The sequence below is a fragment of the Pleurodeles waltl genome, chromosome 4_2 (assembly GCF_031143425.1).
Source record: "Pleurodeles waltl isolate 20211129_DDA chromosome 4_2, aPleWal1.hap1.20221129, whole genome shotgun sequence".
NCBI classification, from domain to species: domain Eukaryota; kingdom Metazoa; phylum Chordata; class Amphibia; order Caudata; family Salamandridae; genus Pleurodeles; species Pleurodeles waltl.
Window position 1 is genome coordinate 555,338,795 of NC_090443.1, and position 23,649 is coordinate 555,362,443.

At 43.7% G+C, this 23,649-nt stretch overlaps 1 protein-coding gene across 2 annotated transcripts in view; it reads right to left on the reverse strand.

Moving 5' to 3' along the window:
• Positions 1-23,649, reverse strand: part of AXDND1 (axonemal dynein light chain domain containing 1) — a 342,044-nt gene that overhangs the window by 243,039 nt on the left and 75,356 nt on the right. For both annotated transcript variants that reach the window (XM_069232100.1, XM_069232101.1), the window contains exons 4-7: positions 20,502-20,602; positions 18,685-18,781; positions 8,624-8,709; positions 5,973-6,029 (exon numbers count right to left, since the gene is read on the reverse strand). In XM_069232100.1, coding sequence (XP_069088201.1) covers positions 5,973-6,029; positions 8,624-8,709; positions 18,685-18,781; positions 20,502-20,602 — 341 coding nt within the window. The remainder of the gene's footprint in view (positions 1-5,972; positions 6,030-8,623; positions 8,710-18,684; positions 18,782-20,501; positions 20,603-23,649) is intronic.

Consider the following 23,649-nt stretch of genomic DNA (forward strand, 5'->3'; position numbering starts at 1 on the left):
GTTGACAAAATGCTTGGTTACAGCAGATGCTTTTCCCCTGACAGGATGGCCATCTGGGCTGCCATCAAATGTTGCCTACCCTGTCACAAGCAGATGTAACTCACACCTAGGCCTACCCTTTAATTGTCCTGTTAGCCAACCAGGCACCAATCCCAGTGGAACAGGGGCTGTCCCCAGAACCAGTTGTGAGTGACCACAAGAAAAGGTCTGCTCATCATACTAGCCACACCTCTGAGATGCACAGGGAGCTCTGCACAAGGAAACAAAGTTTCTGCTATGCTGGTTTTAGGTACAGAGGAGCACTGTCTGAAAGTTTAAAGTAAAACACACAGGAAGTGCTGCAAAATATAGTAGGAGCAACTCTGGGAACTGTTACCTCATTGGTTAGCGAGTACCCTCTTCAGAACAAATATGGACCTTTGGTAGAGACAAAGGACTGCACCTGGTGTTGAACCTGTTGGGAGAAATCCCAACCTGTTTCCACTTGGACCCAGGACAGTAGAAGTGACTCTAAGGGCCAGCTGGCTGACTTCCTGTTTAAACTACTGGCATACAACAAGTTTTCAGAGGCCTTTCCTGCTTCCCAGCTGACTAGACCCAGCTAGATCTGATCTGGTCTCCTCTGCTGGCCCATGTGGGAGTGAGGCCTGACCCCCTAGTGCTGTCCTCTAGGTCGTGGAAACTTGGTGAAAGACAAAAAGCACTAATTGAAGTATTCACTGGATCTGACATAGAGCCACGCAGTTATACACTGTAGGCTTCACCAGATCTGATGCCAAGCGATGCAGAGCTGAGAAAGATTTACCTTATCCAACATAGAGTGACACAGAACTCCGTAGAGCCAAGATGCACAGCTTCCAAAGCTTCACCAGATGTGATGCAGAGTGACACAGAACACAGCACAGCTGAGTCATGCAGCTTCTCTCCGAAAGCATTATCGGATGCGGCGCCGAGCAATGCAGAGCCGCACCGCGCAGTCCCCGTATCGAAGTCAGAAGATAAAACTTCCAGTGAGATGAACCTGGTCCTGTATCCGGCCCATACTCTATAATGGTTGGCCTAAACTTGTGACTTTGAACCAGTCCCGCCTGACCAGATATCTGCAGTTGGAGCTTCACACGTTTTGCCGCTATTTTTATTTAAACTTGTTTTAAAAAAATGATATCTTCTGTTTCCTGCATTCGATTTTTTTGGTCGTTTCGGTGCCTGTTTGTTCATTAAAATGTTCTCTATTTTTATAAAGTGGAGTGTGATTTTTATTGTGTTGTGATTTTTACTTTGTAACTGTTTTAGTAATGATGAATGCTTTAAAGCTTTCTCCTAAACTAATGTGCTACAGCCACCAAGGGCTGAGCTTAGGTTTATATTATTTAATCCTAACTGGACCCACTACAGAATGTTAATATTACTTGATAAGGACTCAAAACCACTTTAAATATTAGTTAACTTTCTCACACCTCTGCGGAAAAAACCCTTCACTTTCTCATATCCTGCTAACTATATACCAATTACCGGGACCTCTTTTCTTATTCAGATGTTTGAAAAGATAGAAGTTAAACAATATCAGGCGAGTATGCAATCCAGATTTGAGCCAGACCGATACACTGAAATAGCCTATCTTGATGTAGACAGAAATTGCTGGAAATGGTGGGCAAGGGATCAACTGCATGCCTGGTGCTTTCTCTACAGCTTTTGATACTATTGAATACAGGTTCCTCCTGAACTGCTAGCAGCAGGCTGTTGTGATATCTGCCACCTTAATTACAAGGTTTGATGTATCGTTTTCAGCGATGAAATGCAAAATGAAAGAATTCCACTACAGAATGTTATGAGGGGTTCCTGGGATTCCGACATCTCACACATATTCATTAGCTGTGGGCTTAATGGGGCCCCCTCAAGGGTTGGGGGACTTGTGTTACACCCCTGATCGTGCTGGATAGAATATTGCAGGTTGTGAAGGATGGAGCGAGTGCACGGGCGGCTGTATTATATTGCAGAGAGCTCCAGGATTCTCCTCTGCCTCATGTTTTTGATAATGTGTATATAAAACCTAGGCATGTTTTGTTGGTTGCACAGGGGTAGGGTTTCACATCTATGCAGATTAAATGCAACAGGTGAGCCCCCTCAGTGGTGGGATCAAGATACCTAGGAGCACACCTGTCCTATTTTTTGGATGAAATCCAAAAGTGGATGCAGGTGCTTGGCATGCCAAAAGCACAGAAAAATAGAAACACTGCTATTTAAATCTATGGTTTCAGTAAAAAAACAAACACATGGTGTGTCTCCCATAAGGTCAGGAAGGTAAAAAATACAACAGCCAGACAAAGTGCAGTTCAAACCCCTGGGGTTGTGTTCGACGGGCTGTTCTCCATGGAATAACAGGCAAAAGCTTTATTCAAAATATGTGGCTTTTATGTTCATAATCTAGCTAAACCAAGATCCCTCAAAATAAAAAAGCAACTATAGCTCAAACGATTATGGAGTCATGGCTAGACTACATTTAATCAATCTTCGCTTCAGCATCCCATAATGTACTGGGCTGCAATCAAAAAATATAAAGCTCTGCTGCTAGCGCAGTCAATGGACTGAGTTGTTGGGAGGATACAGCCAGTTCCTGGAACAAGTCGTTGGGAGCATGTCAGCCCAACCATTCATAGGTTGTTTTTGATTAGGAGGCATGTAAGGTTTCATGCTCAAGTGATTATGTATAAAGCCATAAATCAAGAGAAGCTGGGACACTGGAGTTGTCCATGGCTGCAATGAGGCGTGTTTTGGTGCAGTGGTTCCTGGGCAACCCAGTTTGTGAGCTGCCCAGAAGAAAGTGGTGTTCCAGTTGTTTGGTGTGTTGCCTGGTGATTGCTTTCTCCATGACGTTGGCCAGGAAAGGTAGTAGTGAAATGGATCAATAATTATTGAGGTCACCTGGGTGGGGCAATGGTGTCTTTAGGATGGTGTTGATCTCTGTGTTCTTCCAGTTTTCTGGGAAGGTGGGCATAGAGATTGGGGAACTGATGATGTTTGTAAGTTTGAGGCTGATCTTGCATCGACCGAGGTTGAAGATGTGGTGGGGGCAGGGGCTGGCTGGGGCCCCTGAGTGAACTGTCATTATAATGGCAGATATTTCCTGGTGGGTGAGTTGGCTCCATTTGGTCAGCTGGGTATCTGGGGTGGTGGGGTGGGGGTGGTTGATGAAGTCAGTTGAGGCTTGAGGTTTCAGTACATATTGTCTATCTTGTCTTGGAAGAAGATAAGATTGCTAGCAAAGGGGTGACATTGTTTGCTGCTGCTGAGGGGTTGGAGAATCCCTTGATGATCGTAAAGAGTTCCTTGTTGTTTGTTGGGGCTGGTTTTGATTCTTGTGGTCCCTGTAGTTGCAGGTGGTAGTTTTGTAGGCGGTACTATCTGTGGTGTTTTTGCAGGTTTTCCATCTTTTCTCTAGTTGTTTGCAGTGGTGTTTAGAGTCCCTGAGGTCTTCGGTGTACCATCTTACTTGCTTGTTTGTTCTTCTGCATTTGGTGTACTTGACTGGTGCAAAGGTCTGTGATGTAGGTGTTGAAATTTCTGAAACTGACGTTCAGGCTGCTGGTGGGTTCTGGCTGGTTGGGTGTGAGTGCATTGATCCAGTCTGACTCTGTGACTTTGCTCCAGCAGTTGCAGCCTGGTTTGCTGGGTCTTCCTGGGGGTGTGGTCCTCTGAAGTGGTAATGCTGAAATGTACTGCTGAGTGGTGTGTCCAGATGAGCTGAGTAGTGAGGCTGTATGTGATTTTGTCGCTGGAAGTGAAAATGGGGTCAAGTGTGTGTCCAAAGAGGCAAGCATGGGGTTGTAGACAAGTTGGGTGAGTCCAATGTTGTCTAGGCAGTCACAGAGGTTTGTGGTGTTGGGGTTTGTGAGGTCATCTAGGTGGAAATTGAGGTCGCCTAGGAGCATGTGGATCGAGAAGGGGACGTGGACGTCTGCGTTGAGAATTATGAAGTTGGTTTGTGGTCCTGGTGGGAGGTACACGAGGGTGGTTGTTCTTTTGTTGATCTGAGTTTGAAAGTTAGGTGTTCTACAGCTATGGTGGTGTCGTCCGTGGAGGTGGTGCAGTGGATGGAGTCTCTGTGGATGATAGCACCTCCTCTTCCTGGTTTGTTGACACGGTTGAGGTGAGTTATCTTGTATCCTTCCGGCATGGCTGCAGAGATGTGGGGGGCAAATGAAGGATTGAGCTAGGTCTCCATGAGGAAGAGGATGTCCATTGCGAGCGAGTCAATGAGGTCCCAGAATTCAGCAGAATGTTTTGTGAGCAAACGCATGTTGAAGAGTGTGCACGTGATCTGCTGTTGTGTTGCTGGTGTAGTGTGTTGAATGGTCCGAGTGGGACTGGGGGGAGTGGGAGTCTGCATGGTGTGGCAGGTGAGAGGTCCTACAGGGAGAGAGGTGTGAAGTGTCCGCTATGATCATGCAATGATCATGGAAGCGTCGGGTGCAGAGCGCAACTTAGGTGTAGGTCCGGGGAGTGGATGGAGTATGGTTTTTGGCACTGATCATGGTCCAGACTCAGATGGGCTTGCTTTTGGTGCATCAGCGGCACAACCACCATTAAGTAGGTCCTGGGAGTGGGCGGGGGTCAGTGCGAGGCAGGAAGAGGAAAGAAGATGCATAGGAGAACAAGCAAGAGGATGGGGATCAGGTCACTGCCAGTGGGAGCAGCAAAAAGGGGTGAGGAAAAACAAAAAGGCAAAAGAGGCAAAAAGGGGTGAAAGGAGTCAAAAAGCTGGGAGAAAAGGGCTTGAGTGAACATGCCAAAGAGAGGCCCACCACAACAGAGAGAGGTGAAAGCTGAGGCGGGCCGGAGTGAGCGCAATGAAACACAAGTGAATGGAAGAAATGAGGCACACAGAGACAAAGAGAGGCAAACGATAGAGAGAGCAAGAGTGAGCACAATGAAAACACGAGTGAGTGTGAAAGAAGAGGCCTGGAGAGACAAAAAGATGCAAAATCTGGAAAGAGCAAGAGTGAGAGCAAAGAAAACCCGAGTAGAACGTCAAAAAGGGGCACAGAGAAACAAAGAGATGCTGAGGTAAAAAAAAGAGCAAGAGTGAAAGGGTGAGAGAGGGAGAATATGGAGATAAAGATAGAGGTCAGCAGTGGGGATGCAGATCTGGGGCCGAAAGGTGGTTGACTGGTCAGAGGGTCAGCGCACTAAGTGGGGAGCTGGGTCTGGCATGATTCGCCATCTGCATTAGGTGAGAGACCTTTGTGGAGAGTTTTCTTAGGACTTAGACTATGCCTTATTTATTTATTTATTTTGGTCAGGCATTCCTCTACAGTGAGTGTCTTGATCAGATGTGCTGACACTTGGATATCACAGTGTTTATGGCGCCTTACAAGTAGTTTAAATTGACTCCATGATTACCTGTGCATACATATTTTTATGACTGTTGCAAAACACATTTAAGGATGAATGATCTGCTCAATCAAGACATCGACAACTGACCTGCTCTATCAATCTATGGGCAACTGATCTGCTTTACAGATATCTTGACACTACTTTATTGATACCTGAGCAAAGGATGTGCTTTACCAATTTAAACTGGGCAATGGATCTGCTAAGTTAACAGCAGAGCAAAGGAATTACATAACTGTATCAGTGTAATGGGTCTTCTTATAGAAGAGGAACAGATCTGTTTCATCACTTAGGCAATAGATCTGCTTTATTGATCCATGGGCAATCGATCTGCTTCATCGGCTGAATGCTAACACTGATGTAATTTGAAAGTACACAGGTAAAAGGATAAACTGTGGTCTCCTTGGGGACCAACAACTGATTACTACAGATGAAACATCTTTCCTTTACTTCAGGCTGGATCTGCTTTCTGGATGCCTAGACATCAACAACGATGTGCTCAAAGATCTTCGACAAAGCAGTGCATTTCTACACAAATGAAATAATTAAAAGCAGTCCTCTGCACAACCAGTGTTACTCACATGGATGGGAAAACCATCAGCCGCTTTTCCGGGTCCTCGAGGAGCGTTGTGTATTTACTGCAGAGAAAAACCAAGCATCTTAGAATATATCACACACGTAGAAGGGACTGAGGCATGAGGAAAGCCTTACTGTAAAAAGATTGTGAGACCAACAAGTATGATACAAATGTGTGACTTTTGCATGAGTGAATATGACACGATGTATGAAAGATTCAACATGGATCCAAGAAAATAAACTTCAAATGAAAGACGTCATGAATGTGAGATTAACAAGCAGAACCCTATGTGTGTGAAATTTACATTTTGAACACTATGGGCCTGTTTCATAAACAGCACTTTTGAGAAAGTTTACACATTTGAGTGTATTTACCATTTTTAGATGCTCACAAACAGAAATTGTGTAGTAACTTATACTTTTGTAGTAAATTACACTTTTGTAGTAGCACTCCAGAAGGCCACCCAATAGTACTGCAACACCCTCCCATAGAAAATAACGAGGGTTGGGAATTAAAATAAAACCCCGTAAGAAATAATATTGAATTAAATTGAATTGTTTAAAATAATTGAAAATATAAACATATACAAATTATTGCTACAAATATACATAAAAAGAATGCATGTGTACTATTTAACTATAAAATATTTAATACATGTAAAACGTATGTAAATATAAATGCAATAACACATTTTTAATAAAAAAATTAAAACAATAATCTGAAATTAAAGCATGTTTTCTTGCATTTGTTGCATTTGTTTGGACTTTGCTACCAGCATCTTTTTGTTGGAGATAACCTGTCAGAGTATCTCACTGCTTTCCTGAAGTTGACCCTATTTCTCTAAATCAGTTAAAAAGATAAATGTGTGTGGCAACCCTTTCCCTACACATTTTGAAGTTTACAGTTGGACTCCAAAGGATCTCAAAGTTATTTATATGGGATGGAAAAGTGGCGGGCCCTTAAGCGGGTGTGGCTTGAGAAGCCTTTACATGAGCTGTGGCCTATGTCAATAATACGCAACATAGCCTCTGTTTGACAAATTCATAAATGGGATGCCACTGGACAAAGTATAATCAAAAACAGCACAATATTTTATTTAACAGTTTACATTGCACCCCTATCCAGTGCCAAAGACAATAGGAAAACCTGACAAGGTAAGTTTGTTAGTAAGTGGCCATACATTAGTTATTCAGTTGAAATAATACTTTATGGACAAGAACACCAATGTTAAAGAACAGTAGCTACTTGTCACAAGAGGAACTTCCTGTGACATTGAGTTGCAGCACTAGCATGTAACAGACAGAAAGGGGTGTTTTTCTTCTTAAGCCGGTAAATGATAGAAATAGAGGGCTCCCAGAGGTACCTCATTCAATATCCGTTTTATTGCTTTCGCTTTTTATGTCATTCGCCCACTTACGGCACTGGTTAGATGTCGATTTTGATCACATCACAGGTGCTATACACCACTATGATTATGAAATTCAAGTATACGACACATTGACAGTCAACTGACATACAGGACACCTCAAATATGTATTGTGGCTGTACAATATGCACTGCTTTCGTATATTGTTGATTTTCATAATATATGATGTCAGTATATACTTTTTTGATATATGACCTCTTGTTGACTCACTTGCAGCAATGCCAGAAGTGTCCTGAGATTACTTCCTTGGAGATATATGGTGGCCCATGTCAGGAGTAGTGGCTCTGAAATGCTAAGCGTCTATATACCTACAAATACAGACTTTGTGAAATATTTTTTGCATGGCCATAGTGTTTGATGTTGCAATTAGCTTTAATTACAGCCCTAAGTGTCCCACCCATGTATTTCTAGAGATGACATTTCTCAAAAAGGCTAGGGTAAGGACAGTCATGAGTAGGTTCCAATGGAACAGCACAAATGTTATAAGAGTGAGAGATGAAGGGCACGTGGGGAAGAGATCACAAAAGGCACCAGGGAAAGAAGCCAACAAGGGTACAAGGAAATTAGCTCACAAAAGATACGAGGATGAAAATCACAAAAGGTGCAAGGGAAGGAGAACATGAATGATACACGGGAAGGTGGTCGTAAAGGACACGTGGGAGAAAGTTGCAAAGGATGCAACGGAAGGAGATAATGAAGGGTGTAAGGGATGTGGATCACAAACAGCACATGGGTGCAAGGGAAGGGTCTCGTGAATGGTGCAATAATCATGAAGGAAGGACACAAATGGTTAAAGGGGAGAGAAGGAGATCACAACTGATACACAGGAATAATGTCTGGTAAAACAAAATTAAAGAAGAGGAATAGTAAAAAAGGAAGCACATCAGGAATCGTCCGAGGGGATGGGGATCACAATAGGTACAGGATAAAGAGTCCACACAATACATGAAGAAAGGAGATTAAACGGGGATTAGGGAAAACAATGACAAAGGAGGAGGAGGGAATGAACTTGAGTGGGTTGAAGTAAGGAGACTACAAGTGCTAAAAGGGATAGAAATCCTGTATGGGGATAAGGGCTAGCAACAACAAAGGATGTCATAGTAGATGAGTTAGAGGCTGTGAGAGTGGGACGGAAAACTATAGACTGTGACAGGGACTCAAAAGGCTCAAAACATGAACGGTGGAGAGAGGCTAACACTGAGGATGAGTGGGATAATAAGGGCACTCACTCTTCATAGTACTCCAATCCCAGAACTCCTTTGTTCTTTACAATGTGAAACTCCTGAGGAATGAGGCTGTCTCGAGAGCTGAGCACCTGTGGAGAACAAAGTTGACTATTAGGCAAGGGCGAGAGGAGAAGCACAAGTATTTGAAAGCACTAGACATCGCACCTTAGGAGAGGAATACTGATGTACATAAAGTACTAGATACCTCACTGTAGGAGAGGCATAATGTGGCACATAGAAGCTTTAGACATCCCGCTGGGGGAGTGGCATACGTTGACACAGAAGTATACTTGTACTAGGCAATACAAGGGGATGCCTAGTACTGGGCAAGTACTAGGCATCCCCTTGGCATCCCGTTGAGGGAGAGGCATACTGAGTCACAAAAAGTTCTGGATATCCCGCTGTAGAAGAGGCATAATGTGGTATATAGAAGTAGCAGATATCCTGCGGTAGGAGAGGCATACTGATGCGCATAAAATACTAGACATCTCGCAGTGGGAAAGGCATACTGAAGTATAAGGAAATACTAGACATCCCCTTGACATCCTGAGAGGCATACTGTAGCACATGAAGTACTAGACACCCCTCTGTGGGAGAGGCGTACTGTGGCACATGAAGTACTAAACACCCCGCTGTGGTAGAGGTATACTGTAGCACATGATGTACTAGACACCCCGCTGTGGGAGAGGCGTACTGTGGCACATGAAGTACTAAACACCCCGCTGTGGGAGAGGTATACTGTAGCACATGAAGTACTAGACACCCCGCTGTGGGAGAGGCATACGGTGGCATATGAAGTACTAGACACCCCTCTGTGGGAGAGGCGTACTGTAGCACATGATGTACTAGACACCCCGCTGTGGGAGAGGCATACTGTGGCACATGAAGTACTAAACACCCCGCTGTGGGAGAGGCGTACTGTAGCACATGAAGTACTAAACACCCCGCTGTGGGAGAGGTATACTGTAGCACATGAAGTACTAGACACCCCGCTGTGGGAGAGGCATACTGTGGCATATGAAGTACTAGACACCCCGCTGTGGGAGAGGCGTACTGTAGCACATGAAGTACTAAACACCCCGCTGTGGGAGAGGTATACTGTAGCACATGATGTACTAGACACCCCGCTGTGGGAGAGGCGTACTGTGGCACATGAAGTACTAAACACCCCGCTGTGGGAGAGGTATACTGTGGCATATGATGTACTAGACACCCCGCTGTGGGAGAGGCATACTGTGGGGCACATGAAGTACTAAACACCCCGCTGTGGGAGAGGTATACTGTAGCACATGAAGTACTAGACACCCCGCTGTGGGAGAGGCATACTGTGGCATATGATGTACTAGACACCCCGCTGTGGGAGAGGCATACTGTGGGGCACATGAAGTACTAAACACCCCGCTGTGGGAGAGGTATACTGTAGCACATGAAGTACTAGACACCCCGCTGTGGGAGAGGCATACTGTGGGGCACATGAAGTACTAGACACCCCGCTGTGGTAGAGGCATACTGTGGGGCACATGAAGTACTAGACACCCCGCTGTGGGAGAGGTATACTGTAGCACATGATGTACTAGACACCCCGCTGTGGGAGAGACATACTGTGGCACATGAAGTACTAAACACCCCGCTGTGGGAGAGGTATACTGTAGCACATGATGTACTAGACACCCCGCTGTGGGAGAGGTATACTGTAGCACATGATGTACTAGACACCCCGCTGTGGTAGAGGCATACTGTGGGGCACATGAAGTACTAAACACCCCGCTGTGGGAGAGGTATACTGTAGCACATGAAGTACTAGACACCCCGCTGTGGGAGAGGTATACTGTAGCACATGAAGTACTAGACACCCCGCTGTGGGAGAGGCATACTGTGGCATATGAAGTACTAGACATCCCGATGTAGGGGAGGCATTTTTTGACAAATCTTTTTATTTGGATTTTGAAACAAATGCAACAGCAGCGAGATGATGTAATCGTGCATCACAGACCATATGATTGCCATTTTCAAAGTATATGCATAAAGTAAGAAATTACACAACAAGAAGAATGGTATTATTAGTATGTTGCAGAAAGGAGGGTTGTAAGACATTGTGTAAGTGGTCAAGGAGAACTGTGCTATATCTGACTGCTGTGCAGTGAACTGGGGAGGGAAGAGCAACCAACGATGGAGGTGGGCTTATCACCGAGGGAAATACAAATGGTAGCCAAGAACTTAGAGAAAATAATAGGAATGCGAGACCGCATCAAAGAGAGGGAGGACATAATCTGAACAGGGAGTCTGAGGGCCAGGTTGTGAGGGTAGAGGGCGTCAGGGAGCGGGCCAGGAAGTGGAGGGGAACACAGGCCATGAGGGTGGGAATAGAGTAATGGGAGTCAATAGCTGCGTGGGTACGGGGAGTGATGTGTCAGTTGGGTAAAGCTCATGGAGGTAGGTCATCGTTTTGCACTTTTTGTTGGAATTGCAGTGGGAGGGTGAGCCATGGGACAGAGATGGGGTGCTTGCAAAGGCGTCTGGTCTGCTCATACCAGAGGTGTTCTTCCTCCGCTGTCCCCCACTTACTCATTGCCCCACACCAAGCCTCTAGCAGGGGTATCGGGGAGCACCAGTGAAGTGTGAGCATACGTTAGGGCTACGAAAAGAGTAGTACTCTGGGTCTCGTTTACCGCCTAAAGATGCCCTAAGCACACGCCTCCCAAGTGTGTAGGCCCATAAGTTCTGTGATCTCTTGTAATCTAGTGTTTATGATGCACCTGTAGTTGCAGAGTGATAGGCAGCACCATAAAAGTATTTAATGTCAGCGGTCAGGTTGTGGGGGCAACTAGCCTACGCATCTGGATATTAACTGTTTAGGTGGGCGGGTGTGAGGTATGCTCTATGCAGTACGAAGAACTGAATATTTTTTCAACAGGAATTCCGTGATACCTGCTGTGGGTGTTCTAAATCCTGTTCCCATACCTTATCTTGTAAGCCTGGCCCAGAGTCCTCCTCCTCTATTCCTTGTTACTGTGAGACAGATATCGAGATGTTCGTGGATTGCCTTTTAAAGCCAGGTGGTGAGGTGGCGGCCCGCACCCATCGTGAGTATAGAATGAAAGACCAGATGGGCGTTTGGTTCTGTGTCTGAGGTATTCCGAGAGTATGACAAGTGCTTCGGAGTTGTCAGTATGTAAGAAATTGACTCGGGGGATTGCATAATCTGCCATTAATTATTCAAAGGGAAGGAGTAGGCCCACGTTAAAGAGATCACCGATTGTAAAAAATGAGTGCTTCGCCCAAGCAAGCAGATCTGCCGGAGTCAACAAGTCAAGGAATCATGGGAGGCCGACCAGGGGAAGGTTGGGTGTGTAGGCCTGCCTGTTTTGCATGAGGCGATTGGGCTCCCAGCATGCAGCTCCTGCCACAGACACCTGCAAGGGCCATGGGGATGAGGGTAACACTCCAGGAAGGAGGAAATTGCTCCACAGGTGTCACTATTTTCACCCATGATTCGGCCTGCAGTCCATCGTGAGACCCACTGTAGCTGTGCAGCTAAAAAATAGGCTTCAAATGAGGGGGAACCGAGCCCGCCACATCCTACTGGTAGTTGCAAGATAAGTGTGCAAAGGAGGGAGTCCAGTTCGGTGAAATATGACCGTGGGGGGGATGTCAGGGATGTTGGCGAAATAATACAGTAGTCATGGTAAAATGACAGTCTTTGACTGGACTATTTTGCCAATGGGTGCAAGAGGGAGCGATTCCCAAAAAATCACCTGTGAGCGGATGCCCGCTAGGGCTCTGGGAATATTGCCATCATATAAATCCAAGGGGGCATGGAGTAGATTGACACCCAAATATCGGATTGCATCTTGACACCAACGGAGCTGTGTTCCACCCAGGTGCACCTCCAGTTAGTTGGGAGTGAGCAGGTAAACGGAAGATGTGGACCAGTTAACGCAGGGTACAGAGATTTTAGTGAAGGTAGATTGCATGGTGTGAAGGGAGGTGAGGTCTGATGTGACATCTTGGAGATATTTGAGCGGGTCATCAGTGTACACAAGACAATATGTGTTCGATCTGCGAGGGGGTGGAAGATGCATACTGTGGCATATTGAGGTACGAAATATCCTGCTGTGGGAGGGACATACTAAGGAACAAGGAAGACCTACACATCTTGTTGTGGGAGAGGCATACAATGGTACATGGAAGTACAAGACATCCCTCTGTAGGAGAGGCATACCCTGCACACTTCTGGACCAGACATCATGGAACTGAGAGACAAGTCATGGCACATGGAAGTACTAGACATCCTGATGTAGGAGAATCATACCATGGCACATTTCTGGACTACACATTATGGAACTGAGAGACAAACCATGACACATTAAAATACTAGACTTTCCTCAGTAGAAGCATGTGATGGTGCATGGAGTTGTCAGACATCCATGTGCTGGAAGGCATGATGTGGCACATGAAACTGTGTGATTATCTCCATGTGAGAGAAGCATGTTGGAGAACATAAAAACTCTGGACACTCTATAGTGTGAGAGAGGCAGATCGCCTGGATATGAAACCTGGAGATGAGTACTATTAGGGACATGAACTCAGATATGAGATCAGGGCCTAAGAGACCACCCCTGCATTCAACCTTTTTGATATTGATAGTGTGTCTCTGTATTTGCGATCTAAACTGTGATATAGGGCCACATGTACGAACACTTTTTCCCACAGACACAGAATGGGTAAAAATCTTTGCTACATCTGGCCCGTAGAGTCTAGAACACCTGGATTTACAGATATACATGGAGTTAAGAGTCACCCTAGTTAGAAGCATGAACTGGGCATCCAGACAAAGGACTCCCCATTTTTTAGAGACCTGCAGTGGGTTATAGAGCTGAGAGGACCTCTAGAGTTAGAGAAATGCACTTTGATAAGTTGCCAATGAGAACAGTGAAATATGGAGCTTGGATAGCATCTTCATGCCCTGTGTTGGAGGGATACGCTAGGGTAGAAAGCTTGCCGACCTTCATTGTAAGAGAACTGCTTTAAGGTATGGAGGTGAAGAAATCACCACTTTCAGATGCACACACACACAAATATGGAGTCCTGGAGACATGCACTGGGCCATGAAGTTGTGTCTCACTATTTCAAAGAAACACATGGACCCAGATCCGATTTATGTATGTATGTATGTATGTATGTATGTATGTATGTGCTATCTGTGTAGTGTGAACTTAGCTAAAAGGCAGAGAAGCTCTTTACAAGGTTAAAGGGAAAGGGAAAGATGAAGTCAGTGAGTGTCTGAGTACTGAGAGCAGAGTTAGACTGGTCCTGTGCCATGATGTGGTGTTCTTTGAAGATACATTTCTTTGTCTCTTTCCTTTATTGATGTGCAGTTGTCTCTTAAGTGAGCTAGTTTGAAGCTTTGTTTTTTAGTGGTGCTCTTCCCAAATTCACTGCATTTTCTTTTACTCTGCAATGTTCATGAGATAGCTTTTCTGCAGATATCAATACTGTGTTAATCCAGGATAGTTTTCTCCAGATATCAGATTCTTCTTTTGCTTCTAATTCCCCGGCTACCATAATCCTCCCTTAATTCTAGGATAGAGTTCCCCTTCACTATGGGAAACCTCTCTTAATTTCAATATCTACATATATTTTCCTCAACTGTCAGGTTATGTGATTACAAAGCAGATTTTCTCCAGCTATTGTATTCCAGGAAAGAGTTTACAGGTCCATAGCACGTCTTTGTTAATTACAGGATAGCTTTTCTCCAGCTAACAGTTTCCTTGGTTAAGCTCAGAATGGTTTCTACCAGTCTATTAGGTTCTGTTGCACTTTGCCATCCCTGCGAGGTCACCCCAAACCTTTTGCCTTCACCCCTCCTGTTATCTGAATTTTGTTTCTGTTGGTATTAGGACTCCGCACTTTACCACTGCTAACCAGTGCCAAAAGTGATTGTGCTCTATCCTTTAAACATAGTAAAATGGAACTACACCTTAGTGGCATGTTTAATTTACTTATATGTCCCTATTAAAGGGGTAATACTTACCCCGGGCTGTAAATTAAATGCTACTAATGCGCCTGTAGCACTTATTGGTCGACCCACTTAAGTAGCCCTTTAAAAACATGTCTCAGGACTGCCATTGTAATTTTAAACTGCCAATTCGACCCGGCAAAATAACCTTTTTGCCCAGCCTAAGCCTCCTTTTTTAATACATATAAGTCACCTCTACGTAAAGCATAGGGCATTGTGCATTGTATTTAAAAGGTAGGGCATGTGTTTTTATGTTTTACATGTCCTGGTAGTGAAAAACTCACAAAAGTTGTTTTTCACTGCTGTGAGGCCTACACCCTATAGGATAACACTGGCTCACCTTATTACATTTAATAAGTGCTACTGTTTGATTGGTAACAGATAGAAATGTCATGTTTTGTCTCAAAAGAATTGTAATTTAAAATCATCTTTAAAAGTAAAGTCAGATTTTAAGTCACAATCCTGCAAATGACACTTTTAGAAAGTTAGCAATACAAAAGGATGATGGACGGAGTGCTGAACAATGCAAATACTCACCCCCAGTAACAAATCTGGGTTTAATCCAACCCTCTTTTTGTTTACAATGCCACCCCTGTTTGGACCCAGCCAATTGCAAATCAGTCTTGACCCTGTTCCTTATGGGAACAGTCCAGCCCGAACTGCCAAGCCAGGTTCTCCCTGGACCGGAAACAAGCATCCTGGGACCGGTTTCAGGGTATCACCTTCATCAACGAGGCTAGCTTTAATCCAGTGGCACAGTGAGCACGGGACCCATTTCTGGGCATACCCTTCCCACTTAGGGCAACGTTAGCAACACAAAAGGATGATGGACGGAGTGCTGAACAATGAAAACACTTACAGTCACAGATCTGGGTTTAATCCATCATTTTTTTTGCTTGCCATGACATTCCAGTATGGACCCAGCCATATGCAAGGGGATTGTTGATTCTGAAAGTATCCGATTAATCTGTTAGTTCGGGCTAGTAACACTAGGTATAAGATTCCTTTGTTTGGACTGATAGTTTTCCACAGTGATCCAATTCATCTTTTTCCCCCACTTATCGAAATCCTTTGTTAACTCCATGACAGCTTTTACCAGCTATCAAATCCCTTTGTCATGACCATGCTTTTTCTCAACCTATTAAACTCATTCTTCTTCTACTTTCAGAGTATCTTGTTCCCATCCAAAAGATTTCTGTTTTTTCCAAGGTAGTTTTCCATTGACTAACAGATTCCCCTGTTAACTCATGGATAGTGTTCACCATCAGATTCCGCCTTTTACTCCAGGGTAGTTTTACCTGATATATCATATTATGCTGCTAAATACTGTGTTGTTTTTCCCCAGATACAGGATTCCTGCCCTATCTGATTCCTCTAGTCAGGGGCTAATTTTCTGCAGCTATCAAATTCCACTGTTAACTTCAGGATGTTTATCGAGCTATCTAGTTCCTTTGTTACCTCTGGGCTAGTGTTTTTCTAGCTATCAGACTGCTCTGTTCTAATAATTTACCTCAACTATACAAATCCTCCAATAATTATAGAACAGCTTTCCCCCCTATCAGATTTGTCTGTTTGCCCAGCTGTAAGACTTCTCTGTTAATTACAGGATAGCTTTCCCCTATCATTAGATGCCTATGAAGCCCAGAATCGTTTTCTATCAGCTATCAGATTCCTACGGTAATTCCACAATAGTTTGTCTAAAGTTCCTTAGTTTCTTTTTTTGACAGTTTTCCCCTGTTATCAGATTATTCTGTTACTTCTAGGGCAGCTTTTTCCTATTGTCTGTTTCCAGTTGTCTGCCAGTGTGGGAGATAGTCTTGCTGTTTCAATTACTTTCCACCATTCAGTCCCCTCTTATGCCACATGTATTCCTGTATCCTGCATCTAAAGCCTCTAATTTAGCAGTTACCAAGGAACATGCATCTGGCACTCATTGTTTTTAAATCTCTTCATTGTGATGTAACAGTATATATAAACGCATATGTTACAATAAGATTCTTTTGTCATAAAACATGACCAAACACAAAAAAGAGAAATGCTTAACAGCAAATATATTGTTGTGGACAACATACTCTCCCCCCCCCCCCCCCCTTGCAGCCCTCACATCAATTTTACTACATACTGAGGGCATTCTAAAATAACACTGTGTGCTTTAGGCATATATTTTGCTCCTCCAATCAAGGCCAGCCCATATTTCAGACGTATTTGTCTAGCCCAGGATATATTTATACATTCAGTACATTTCTGAGCTTACTCATATGACATTCCACAATACAGTTTTAAGTCACTTCAGATTGAATCTACCAACTCAATGACACACCTAAATCCCTGCGGATGTCAGAGTCTCATTCTCATAGCAGCTTCTCCTCAATTCATTTTTTCTGCCAGTCTACACTTGCTTCTTGACCTTACTAACTATATTTTCTTGTCTGTGACGTCTTCTGTATATACAAGGTCCCCAGCTACATATTGACAAGCATGCTATAGAAAGTCATTAATTTTGCAACATAGATATTGCATTACTAGGTCACAACCGAGCAATACTATGTGACTTTTAATCTCTGCTTGCTATACTTAGGTCATTGAGAAAACAATCTTTCTTTTATTCAAAGTCAGGTTCACTATGATGTTCTTCCTCTTCACACACATTTTCATCTCCAGCACTGCTTCTCCCTTCTTGTGCCTTTGTTAAAAATAGTAAACTTTAATTTGCAAAAGATTCAAGTATTATTTCAATGTCTATCCACTAATCCAGAGATGACCTCAGCCCACTGCAGCGCTAAACAATGTCATGCACTTGCCTCAAACTAGTCCACATGTACTGCCACATCCAACTCTAGCTGCCCAGCCCCTGTCTTACTGCCTCGTATGTACTGACCCTCATATGGTGTAGGCTACTTTTACAGTCCTCTCAATTTGCTGGCCACGAATAGGGTCAGGGCTCTGACTGATGGCCATCTCTCCTCAATTACAGCAATCTTTCCTGCCACAGAGATGGGATATGCACTAAAACATAAAACAGGGAGGTGCCCTAGTGTCAAAGTCAGGAAATGCAAATAGGAGCTAATAGTTTCCCCACATGCTGTAGATGTGAAGTGGGAAGTGAAGCTGGCAGGTCCCTTTGTGCTAAAGATACGTGAGATATGCACAGACATATTGACTTTTGAGGCTTCCCTAATACTGACTGGTAAAGAAATATGACAGGGTTGGGAAGTAAGCATTCCGGGAACCCCGGAATACAAAGCTAAAAGCACTGGGATTTGCCACTTGGAAATCCCTTTGTTTTAAGGACTTGGTAGAGACATGCCCCAGGATCTGGATTTGGTAGACCCCTGTGCTGCAGATATGAAGATTGAAATGGAGCCTAGAGACCATGCGCTGCCAAGTGGTCTTCCCAACCATGCGGTGAAGAGACCATATCATTTACAACCATGTGGTTATGAGAGGCCATATAATGTTAGGGATGTACCCTTCATTCTGGAGCAGATTAAAGCCTGCTGCTAGATATGCACTTAGATACAGGGCAGAGAGAGGCCTTTCCCCAGTGTCAGAGATATGTGCAGGTACATGAAACTGAGAGAACCAGTGAGTCAAAGACATGCACAGGTATATGGGACAGAGAAACCAGCTAATAGATTAAAACATCAATGGTATGTTTGTGAAGCTTAGAGAACGGCTAATGTCAGGGACATGCACTAGTGTATGGACTTAAGATACCACCAGTAGAAGAGACATAAACTGGCACCCTTCAGTGTTAGAGACATACTCTACGGTATACAACTGAGAGACACCATAGAGTTAGAGACGCACTATGAGAAGAGGAGGTTGGAGTCCCCTTGCATTAAAAGCATGCGCTATGGCATGGAGTTAACAGACCACACTGTGTGTTACAGACATCCAGAGAAAGTGCAGCCATGAGGCATCTATGTATTCTGTGCACACGTGTGGATTATTGGTTTGGCAATCCCTCCGGTGATAGAGACACACACAGGTGCAAGATATGAAAGAAAATTATTACGAATGGTCTAACATCTGTGCAACTCACTGTGCCACATTCTCCATCTCGCTGTGTTCCTGCGCAGGTAGAGTCACCTGAACTCCTCTCCGTGACTGTTAATGCATCGCACAGGAAGGAAATATCTCTGGGGGAACAGAACAAGGTCGACCATTGAATATTTTACGACAGATAGCTGTACAGCAGTGACTTTCTCTAGGAACAGACGTTCAAAATGCAAGGTTGGCACCTTCAAGCCTTGAACAGGATTGGGGGACACCTATATGTTCTCCTGACATTAATTTAAGACATGTGTACCCACTTCTGGGGGATCAGCAGGACACTTGCACTTAAATATTAGAGGAATTTCGACATGTATGACAACAGAAGGGAACTTCAGGACATCTGTACTCAAACAGGGATATTATGATTACTAGTCTAAGCCATTTGTTCACTTACTCCTTAGTCAGACTCAGCACACAACAGCCAAGCAAGCAGGCATAAGGGAGAACTGGGTGAGGTACTAGGTGAACCAACCACTATTATGAGATGAAGGACAGTAGCTTACTGAGGCCTGGCTAAGCCGTTTCTGAACTGGGGGTTTCGCTGAGCTTGTATTTTAGGTGAGGCCTGGTTGGGTCAGATGTGGAATAGATGTAATGCTTGGCTAGTCCTGTAACAGAGGGTAGGCTGGCTTAGTTGAAGCAATGGAAGTCATCGTAAATCAGTTGCACAATGGAGGTGTGGCTCAGCAAGCTGTGTAATGAGGCCAAGCTAACTAGTGGTGTAATGGCAGTCAGGGTAAGTTAGCAGTGAAATGCAGATTATTATGAGCTAGCAATGCAATTGAGGTTATCCTGAGGTATATGCTCAGAGGGTATCAGGCTGAGGGGGTGGTGCAATGGAGGTGAGGCTGAATAAACGTATAATGAAAGCCAGGTTGCAGCAGTGATGCAGCCTAGATTGGGTTACGACGATATCAGTGTAACAAAAGGAAGGCTTAACTAGTGATGTAATGATGGAGTGCATGAATGTTAGAGTTAGCGAAGTAAGTAAAGATGCTTACAAGCTAGCTGTGTAAGGAGGCCCAGTTGAACTAACTGTGTGGTAAGGCGAGAATGAGCTAGTTGTGGGATGGAGGTTAGGTCAGTTCAACAGTGTAATCCCAAATAGCCAGAACTACCGGTTTAACTGAGTTAAACTTGGGTAGGAGCTGTTTCTCAATGATATTGCATGTATGATGGGCGTTGTGGAGCTGTGTCGCTTTTTATTTTAACAACTGCATTGACCTTGTTTCATATTTAACTGGATGGGATTTAAGAAAACATTTCTAAAATAAATTTGATTGATGGGGTTCAGGCTCGTACTGCAGTACAGTGAGTTCAGGCCGAATTTATGGGGGAGTCTTAGGACAGTGGAATTCTGGGTTCCCTGGACGACCCTAGGCTAATGGAATGTGTGTGTAGTGTACAGTAGCAGAGAGAATCACAATGGGGACTGACACAGGGATACAATGCCTCTAGAACTGTATGGTAAAGGGTCTGGCACTGGATATAAGAGAGATTGCCTCTAGACTGGACGATCAGGGACTTACACATGGATACAGAGACTCTCATCTCTAGAACTGGGCAACTTAAGGTGTGGACAACACCACAATGCCATTTACACATGTAGCACAGGATGGGCTGAAGGAATCATTGCAACTGAACTACATCTTTGTCATTGTCGTTGTCCTCTGCCTCAAACCTTCACTGCAGACTCAGCCTCCACATGCACGTATCAACTCCCAACCCAGCCCCATCACACATTAATGCACACCTTTATTCCGTCACCCACGTAATTCCCATTGGAAGTCTTCTGGAACTTACCTTCCCGCCCCTGTCAGGCAGACAGGTTGCTCCGTCAGGTGTTTGAACCTTCCCCTACGGCCTGGATGATGCCAGAGCTGGTCTGGGTGTCGAACCCCCACCTTCAGCAGAAAAATAAATCTGAGTTATTGCATCTCGCTCATGGATCTAATGTAAGGCATCAAACAGCAAAGAGCACGTGGTTGGAAGCACAGGGTATTGAACAGTGGCTGGGGATTGATTGGACGAATCTCAGAAACTTGTCAACAAAGCAAATTTATTTTTGTCTAAAAATGTGATTATATTTGTCTTAGAGTTCGTGCACACTTTAATAGGATCCTAAGCGCAGTGGGGACCAAGGAGCCTCTCAGAAAGACCCTGCCATATATTTTAAAAATCGTGGTGGCAATGGCCAGTTGACTAGTGCTTAAGGTCTACCTTCTCTACTTTCCTTATGAGGAATGAGGAAACTGTTACAAGGGAGAGAGAAGACTTTACATGGCTCCTTAGCAAAAGGAAACAGACACAAGCCAATTCAGTTTTTGGATGGATGAAAAAGGTGGTAGTAGTTTTGTGAATGTACCAATAACCCGACAGGCACATGACATGGACTGTAAACGCATTGGAGACAGTTAAACTAAGATTTGTAGTTAGAAATATTGGTGGCCAAAGAAGCAATGTAAACTAGCTACTCCAATGTCTGTCATATACCCTCCCACTTTTTGCTTTTTTTAAATAACGCAATCAGCATAGCCTGCTTCTTTCTGAAGATGCATTTTTCTCTTTTTTGTTCTTTTCATTCCTCCTTTTTATCCTCGTTTGATTTCTGGATAGTTACTTAAAGGAAACGCAAAGAGTCCATAACATTAGAAATTTTCAACGGTCTTTTTATGGGCGAACGCAAAGCGCTACGTCCCATTCTGTAATCTCTCTTTGCGTTTCCAACCACGCCCATGTCACGTCAGTCACTTACATTGGATTGTGGGCTTGCCTTTTAAAATCCGCTTGCTTTCATTTGTGAAAGGCATGCATACGTCATGCCTTTTCCGGTGTTTAGCCCACCTACACAGCACCGGTAAACTACTAAAAACATACGAGGCTCGATGTTTTCAGCATGGTGTCCGGACTACTTTATCTGTTTATTTTCCACACAGCACAGTCGCACTGCATTTTACATAGTGCGATTGTGCTGCGTTTTTTTCTTTACATCGCTAATAGCTCTAACTCTAGCAAATGCGAGACCCGTTGCATTGAAAATGCTTGTTTATAATTACTGTTAGCCATGTGGTAATGGAGTTCTGCGTGGATAAATGAGACGCTGCTAGTTATTCATGTCTGATTAGAGGACCTTCATGCCTCAATGCCAATAGCATTTAAGTGGATATTTTCTGAGAGATACTAATGGCATATTTATTTGTCGGTGTTTTATATAGCTCTCTTATTGCCTCAAACAATACTTTTAGCTACATTCGGAGTTGCACTGAACTAGGGGCATGGTAACACTGCATGCGAGTCTACTGTGACCAGGCGGTAAATCTGCCCTAGGATTGTGAGTTAGCAAGTTACCCCTAAGGCATGGGAAAATCACCATATGGGACCGACATTACCAGTTGTAAAACCACAAGACATTTCCAATACCATACCAATACCAAATTTCGGGAGGTTTCTGATTTATGCAGACTGCTCGAAGGGTATGAGGTAAAGGAAGAGGGCTGTGGGGAGTAGGGGAAGGAAGGGGAAACGTTTTTTTCTGACAAAGGGAAGGATTGTATGCTCCCTCTGGCAGAAAAAAAACGAAGAATGAAGCTTGGCAAAATCTCAAGCAATTTTAAAGTGTTGAATTACTGCGTGGCAAAATCGGATCTAGTTTTCTCACACCCGGCAAAACTGGGTGTGGAAAATCCGACCCACTTGGAACCAGGTCTATTGGCTTTGCCCGTTCTTGTTATGGGGTATCACTTAAGTCTAATCAATAACATCCATTTTCCTATACTAGAATACTGTTGTCAGAATAGCATCTGCCATAAATATTGTGTCCTAACTATCATTTACCAAAAACACTGGCATTAATAATAGAATTTCTACATCTAAAGGTTTGATAAGTTTGCAGGTGGGAAAAATGTTTTTTCTGGTCTAAAAAAGTACATATTACCATGGTACGCCAGGCACAGAAGGGAACTACCTTTTGTGTGGATGTGCTCCTTGTGAAAGGGCAGCATGCCATAATTCATGGTAAAGTCAGTCACCAATTGAAGTGGGCTAATATTGGCCCTTGAGGCATGCTGGAGAGGGTGGAAGAAATATGTAACTGACACAATCATAGACTAATGGATGAAGCGTGTCTGAAACCCTCTAAAAGTAAATATGTTATACATACTTTTGTAAGATCTAAATATCTTGGCTAGAACAGACTGAAAAAAGCCATCGGTCTGGCATTAGCTGCTATCCTCCCCTTTGGAAAAGAAAACAAAGAAAAAAAGGGAAGTAAGAAAGCAAAGAAGGAAATAAGGAAGGGAGGAAGACAGACAAAGAAGAATGACAAGCAAAAGAAAAAGGGCATAAAAGGAAGGCAAAAAGGAAGGGAGGAAGGCAAAAAGGAAGAAATGGTAGAAGGTAAAAAGAAAGAAAAATAAAAATAAAAGAAGGCAAGAAAAGAAAGGAGCAAAGCAGGTAGAATGAAAGAAGGTAAGAAAGAAAAAAGAAAGAAGGAAAGAAAGAAAAAATGAAAGAAGGCAAAAAAGAAATAAGGAAAGGAGAAAAAGAAAACAAAGCAAATAGAACGACAGAAGGAAAGAGAAAAGGAAAGAAGACAAAAAGAAAGAAGGAAAAAAAAGAAGGCAGAACACAAAAAAAAAGAATGAAAGAAGACAAAATGAAATAACAAAGGACTGAAGGCAAACAGAACGAAAGGAAAGAAAAAAGGGAAAAATGAAGAAGGAAAGAAAGGAAAAAAGAAAAAAGGTAAAACGGGAAGCAGCAAAGAAAGAAGGAACAAAGAGAACTTAAGAAGGAAAGAATAAAGAAAAAAAAAATAAGGAAAGAAATAAAGATGTAAAAAAAAGAAGGGAGGCCTGAGACAGTGCATGAGCTTTTCTTTGCAAGACACTCTGCTTACATACAGGGACCTTAGAGCCTGACCATTGCTCACCACTGGTTGGATCCACATCAC